The sequence below is a fragment of the Rosa rugosa genome, chromosome 7 (assembly GCF_958449725.1).
Source record: "Rosa rugosa chromosome 7, drRosRugo1.1, whole genome shotgun sequence".
Lineage (NCBI taxonomy): Eukaryota > Viridiplantae > Streptophyta > Magnoliopsida > Rosales > Rosaceae > Rosa > Rosa rugosa.
This window is the reverse complement of record NC_084826.1, coordinates 20,010,567-20,017,452: the sequence shown is the minus strand read 5'-3', so window position 1 is coordinate 20,017,452 and position 6,886 is coordinate 20,010,567. Positions and strand designations below refer to the sequence as shown.

The 6,886-nt window shown below is 36.6% G+C and overlaps 1 protein-coding gene across 1 annotated transcript; it reads left to right on the top strand.

Annotated features, from left to right (window-relative positions):
• The first annotated feature begins 3,286 nt into the window (after positions 1-3,286).
• On the top strand, positions 3,287-6,528 carry LOC133720559 (probable E3 ubiquitin-protein ligase BAH1-like). Its single transcript, XM_062146930.1, has 6 exons — positions 3,287-3,712; positions 4,686-4,930; positions 5,038-5,286; positions 5,370-5,507; positions 6,223-6,281; positions 6,363-6,528. The coding sequence occupies exons 1-6, from the start codon at positions 3,505-3,507 to the stop codon at positions 6,463-6,465; spliced, it is 1,002 nt and encodes a 333-aa protein (XP_062002914.1). The 5' UTR covers positions 3,287-3,504; the 3' UTR covers positions 6,466-6,528.
• The last annotated feature ends 358 nt before the right edge of the window (positions 6,529-6,886 follow it).

Below are 6,886 nucleotides of genomic sequence, written 5' to 3'. Positions count from 1 at the left end.
GGAAGGGGATCAAAATCTTGAATTGCAAAGTTGCTTAAAAGGTTGAAATTGATTCAAGTTTTCTAAGCCAAACCAAAATTTGATGTTAAGTTGGTGTGATATTTTGTTGGGGAACCAAAATGTTGGAAGGCATTTGATTGTGGTTTTCGGGTTTGGTGTCCTTTACTCTCTACTTCATTTGTGGTGACCAAGCATAAAATGAAAAAATTGAATATACAAGAAGGCAGAAGATTGAACATAAAACAAGGCAGTGTGTCGCTGCACCGGCAACAGGCCCTGCTACTACAATAAAACATTTTGCTACTACACAAACTAAAAAAAGACAGAAGAGTGAACATAAACAAATCTGCTACTTCATTACTAGAAACCAAAAATATCAATCACTGAAATTAAACTTTTTCCTGTAAATTTTGAAAATCTTTAATTTGCTACAACGAAACAATGTCATCTGCTACTGTTGAATATGCTACTTCTTAAAAACGATCATCCATGACCATTTATCCCTACAATACTCAGTTCCTCATGACATAGAAACTTCTCAAGAGCTCAAAAAATTAATCTGAGGCACTGCTACTATATAAAATTGCAGTGCGAACATATATGAATCAAAAAATTACATGTGCTACTGTTGAATCAATCTGAATCAATCTGCTATTGCTGAATCATGCCATGTGCTACTGTTACTAATGAATATGCTACTGCTACTGCTAAATATGCTACTGTCTCAGATAGCCACATTGCATGACCTGCGGTTGTGGTGGCCAAGTTGATCACACCGTGACTGGTCTGGACTCTTCTCCAAACGACTTGATCCTCCTTGTCCGCGGTCTTCCAGGAGGTTTTCGAGTCTTGGGAGGCTGCAAAGATGAATCACCAAAACTACTAGGGTCGGGCTTATCAAGATCCGGGACTGGAAAAATAGGAAGATCATGAGCACTTCTATAGAATGAGGTCTTCCAGTAATCTTCAATGTAACGGTAAGGGATACGGTTCGCCTTCTGCATTACTTGAACTGCGTGAGAACATGAGAAGCACCTAAACTACCACCAAGCACAAGAACACTCCCTCTCAACCAAGTTCACCATGACGGTGCTACCCTCTGTACAAACTTCAAAAATATCATTAGTAGACTGGCTAACTCTCCAATTTCTCCCTGTTTCTATCCTTTTCGACAACTTTTTCTCAAGCTTAGGACATAGCACACTCCTCCAAGTAGAAGATTGAACCTTCCTTTCACAAAACATCTCCATAACTCTCACACGAATGCCTTTAAGCAACTGAGGCAGCGACATGCATCTCTCATCTTTGACCATGTTGTTGAAGCTCTCTGCCAAAGAATTACTCATTTCGCCATATTTGTTGGTAGGGAAGCAAGCAATAGCATAGTTTTCGGGTGGCAAGTTAGCAAGAAAGGATTGACCCTGCCCACGACTTTGCTTCCTAAAACACATTTAGAAAACTATTATTAATGTTATATACTGCTACTGCACAACCTAAAAGCAAAACAATTAAAACATCTACTATGATAATATTAAAACTAAACATCACATCAAACTTTGCTACTGCTCTACAAGATATCAAACCTCACATACACAATAATCAACCACTTGCTACTGCTATTACACAAATTCAAACACCTGCTACTGCTCTACTACAATCATACCACAATTATAAACCACCAGACACTAAAATCACAATACTCCAATTATAAACCAACTCAGACCTCAAACTTCAGGATTGAATATATATTCCCGTACCAATTATGCAAAAACACAGAAGGTAAAAAATCAACACACAAATTCAAAATTGAAAAGTAAAAAGAAAAAAGAAGAATCAAATTCAACCTAAAACGAGTTCAATAATTCAAAACGAAACAAATTGAACCAAAACTAGAAGAAATTCACATGAAATTGGATGAAACAGTAGATGATCAAAATCTTAGAAAGCATGAAATTGACACAAAAACATGAATTTGAAGCATGAAGACATGAAGAATCCTAAAACTAACCTGGAAATTCGATCGCTTTCAATAGGAGAAGAGAAATCGGAAAACTTCCATGGACGGGTTCTCTCACTGCGTTCAAATTAAAGAAGAAGAAGAACGGGTCGCCGACGAAAGAGAGAGAGAGAGAGAGACGGTCTCTCCTTGATGTAACAGAAAGGGAATAAAGATACAAAAAAAAGGGTTTTTCTAAATGTACCCAGCAAACTTCTAAATATACCCAGCAATTTATTTGTATTTAAAATATTTAATTAAACCCAGCAAATATTCCCAAAATACCCACCCAAACAAACATGTACCCAGCAAACTGAATAAACATATAAACAAATCGAAATAGGGAGGATAGATGGGATTACGGCCGTTATGAAAAAAGGAGGAGTATGAACTCGTTATGATAAGATGACATCCATATCTAACAATTGCAGCAGTCAATAGACTTCCTTGTAGTTCTGGCTGAGGGTATGGAGTTTTTTTTCAGTTGGGGAGCTTGTAGTTCGGTAAGCATAGAGGACTCTAGGTAGGTCAACGTGCATGCCAGCGGCCTCTGCGCCTTTTTAGCCCCTTCTTCATGCAATCGAAGTAGTGCGATTCATTTTTTCTGCCTGCCTCTGTAAATAACTCTGAGAAGAGAATGGAAGCGTGATCTTTGTGCTTGTTTGCAAGTTTCTGAAGCTACGATGGTTGAATTGGGTCATTCCATATGCTTCTACTCTTCTCTCAAATACACACACAATTAAACGAGCCTCACATCACCATTACAACAAAACCATTGTCTAATTTGTCTTGTGAGAAGATCGATGCTGGTGAAGAATTTTGTGCTGGGAAAACTATGAAGATGGGGGTACTTTGGGAAACTTGTTGGGTTTAATTAGATGTTTAAAAATAATATTTAAATATAAATAATTTGCTGGGTGTACTAAGTATTTTGCTGGGTACATTTAGAAATACCCAAAAAAAATAAGTTAAGGGCAAATAAGTAATTTACCTTATAACAGGTGGCAAGTGGAGAACAGATTGTCTTTATCTGTAAGATTTTGTTTTTAATTTCATCTTTAAATGATGTATCTGCCAAACAATTTTTTGTCAATAACTTATATGCAATTTGTTATTCTTTTTTCACTCAAACATTTCTTCTATAAATGGTGTAAAACACATGTATTTGTTTAAACGGGTCAACCAATAGTCATAGTCAAGTTTTTGTTACAGTCAAAGGCCCTACGTCATACGTGTCGTGCGTATTTAATAGTTATCGCTGGCACACGCCTGTAAGTTATTCCCGAAAATAGCGCGGGGTCTTTATGTCTCCACTCTCCCTTGGGTTTAAAGCCGACTCTGCTTTTCTCCACCTCCAAACCAATATTCAAATTCCGAAATTCTCCATTCTCTTCCCCAAAATCTCATATTACCATTTTAGGATTAAATTTTTCCATCTCTTCCCGGATTCTAGGGTTTGCGGAAGGCCTGGATTTAATCAAATCGATTGAGGTAAGGGGAAGGAAATTATGAAATTCGGAGAGGCTTTCACGGAATACCTGCATAACGAACGAGAGCGCTACTTCTTGGAGAAATGCTCGCATGTCGAGTATAAGCGCCTCAAGAAGGTCCTCAAGACTTGTCAGACATTCCATGATGATGAGGCTGAACAAGAAGAGGCGTCTGTTGATCCTGATGATCAAAATCAGCTGTCCTGTCAATGTCAATCTTGCCCTGGTAAGAATTAATTCTCTTTCCCCGTATATATATATATATATATATATATATATATATATATATATATATATATATATATATATATATATATATATATATATTTTGTTCATTGTGCTGTTTGAATTACGCATGTTTTTTTTTTTAGTTGGAGTGTATATATAGTAATGATGATGGAATCTGTATGATATGGCAATGGAGAATGAGTGCTTTCTCTTTATGCATGTGTACGTAGAAGACTACTGGACCACAGCTGTGGTTCACTTGTGGACTTTACAGATTTCAATAAGGAAAAAGGGTCACTGATTTGATGTCACCTGCTATAAAACAACTCTTTTTGAGTATGCATGTTTGGGTTTAAATTTCACCATCATCAATGTTGTAGGGTTTAACATATTAGGTTGAGATTCACCCAGATTTTTTTTTAGTTCAGTCAATCCCATTCTGCTCAAATGGATTTCAAGAATTATAGGCAAAAACATGCATGCTGTTTTAGCCCCTTTTGATATTATTTTTGCCTTACTAAATCATGTCATTGACTCATTGGAAAACTGTGTGTGTTCAATTATACCCAACAACAGATACTTATTTCAACTTTCTGAAAAATGAGGGATGCTGCCCTCACAATCCTTTCCTAGTATTCCTACTTCAGTTTCTTATTCCATAGAAAGGATGTGGACGCTTTGGAATTTGGTTAAAGAAGTACCACGCAATGAAAAAAAATGTTGCTGTAAAGTGAATTTACATGTATCTTAGCTTCCGGCAATGTGTAGGATGGTTATTGATGATTCTCGTAGTTCCGCTTTATGTTATTGCATCTCCATTTGGTGATCATCTAAGTCATCAAGATTTCCTGATAGACTGAATATGTATTTAGAGTCAAAGATAGATGCTCCTTCATTACATGGAACGCCTGTTTATATTACCAATGATTAAAGTAGACCAGTCTCATCTAGTTTCAATGTCCATCTTGTAGTGTGTGATCAGACATTCTTCTCAGAGTTGATGAAGGAAGCTTCAGACATAGCTATATGCTTTAATTTGAGAGCCAGACATCTACTCCATCTCCATGTTGCTACTGGAATACAAAGATACTTACTGCGGTTTCGACAATGTTTCAAGTATGATCAACAAGCCATGGTTGAAGAAGGGCGGATGCTGATTGAGTATGCTACAATGAACGCACTTGCTATCAGAAAAATCCTTAAGAAATATGATAAGGTATGTGCCAGACTGGTCAATATTTATCATCCTCGATCACTACTTCAATTGATACCATTCTGTATCTAGGAATGACTTTTCACTTGGTTTTAAATCTTCTATTGTAGGTACATTGCTCTGAAAATGGCAAGCATTTCAAATCCAAGTTGCAGGCTGACCATGTTGAGCTTTTGCAATCACCTTGGCTTATAGAACTAGGTGCCTTTTATTTGAATCTTGAGGGATCGGATGGTGGAGAGCTTAATGAGCTTTCTAGTCACTTTTCTTGTGATCTTGATGCAACACCACCGATAATGGCTTTGATTCTTCCCGACTCTCTAAAGATGGAATACGATCTGACTTGTGCTATATGTTTGGTAAGGAAAAATATTTCAGTTCCATTGTAAAGGGAAAAAACCATTCTTACATAGGTGATCTTATGTGCATATTTGATCTACAGGAGACTGTATTTAACCCATATGCTTTGAGCTGTGGTCACCTTTTCTGCAAGTCTTGTGCTTGCTCAGCTGCTTCTGTGTTTATCTTCCAAGGCCCAAAAGCTGCAGACTCAGATTCAAAGTGCCCAATATGCAGAGAGGTTTGTACCTAGTATTTGGAAAGAATGGTCATAATTCTTTGATGTCCAAAAGCCATTTTCTGTTTCAATTTCCTAAACCATTGACTTTTGAAGGTTATATAAAGAATTTGTTAGAATTGCTATTCATATCAGGAACATCTATTGGCCCTCATCGATCCTTGACTTAGTGCCTCCATCTCAAGTCATCAAACATCAAAATTAACTCTCTTCACAAGTATATCTTTATTCTTTAGGAAAGGGTGCAAGGTTTAATACCTTAAACTATGCTCCAACTTTTCGTCTGACTAAGGACTTTGTTATTATATTATTTCTTATCTTTCATTAGCAGAATATGAATGGATTAGATCCGCTGGTTTTTATAAATTTTGATCTTTACTTTCCTTGCTCTCACTGAACATATATGTTCATTGTAGGCGTGATGTCTCTAGATCACCAAGTTTATGCTAGGTCATCCTGTTTTTGTGTCTGACGGTCTGACCTTCAAATACCACAAGTAGTGAACAGTAGCAAAGATGTTCATGTTTTAGAAGGCAATATATAGGGGATATAAATGAGAATATATATAACTTATTCACTGCGTGATCAAATGCGCGCTCTCTCTCTCTCTCTCTCTCTCTATAGTTCACATTTCTTAAGGTTCGTTTTTGATTGATAAAAAAAATTGAAAATTCCTACCCTACACTGTTTGATCCGTTCCTATCTTCCTCAAATGCAGACTGGAGTGTATGCTAAAGCAGTGCATATGTTAGAACTAGACCTGCTCCTGAAAAGAAGGTGAGTAAATTGAAATCATTCATTCTGCTCAAGTTATCATGAGAAAGCTAAACTTTTGTGACTTGAATATCTTATGATCAGGTGCAGAGACTATTGGAAAGAGAGGTATACTGCAGAACGTACAGAGACGATGAAGCAAACTAAGGAGTTTTGGGATTTACAAGCCAAATATGCACTGTATTGATTGATTGAGGTGCTCTTATCTTAAACCAACAAAGAAATGAAAGCTGCAATGTTTTTAAGATCATTCTTTGACGGCAGTCCAATATTATTTCAAAGTTTTTGCACCAAAGTTTCTCTATTCGTTTTGAGTTTGAAGATTGTTTGTTTACCTGTTAGTTTCCATGTTAGGAAAATGTTCTTTCAAATTCTTGTGGCATGAACCTTAATTCAAGAGTAATGAAATAATTGAGAAGAGAAAGGTCTTCAAATCTTTGTACGTACAAGCCAAAATGAGGAAAGAAAAAAAAGGTTATCAATCTGTTTCATAGAATTGTGTTGTAGATGTAACCCAGTAACAGTGAATTATTTCTAATATTTCCATTACCTGGCATATCGATCAATTGTTTCCCCTGCACATCCATCTCTTCTTGGCTAACTCAAGA

Coding starts and splice junctions, on each gene's coding strand:
- LOC133720559 (XM_062146930.1), top strand. CDS start 3,505: ATGAAATTCGGAGAGGCTTTCACGGAATACCTGCATAACGAACGAGAG. Junction 4,931..5,037: donor TCCTTAAGAAATATGATAAG/GTATGTGCCAGA, acceptor CTTCTATTGTAG/GTACATTGCTCTGAAAATGG. Junction 5,287..5,369: donor TGACTTGTGCTATATGTTTG/GTAAGGAAAAAT, acceptor TTTGATCTACAG/GAGACTGTATTTAACCCATA.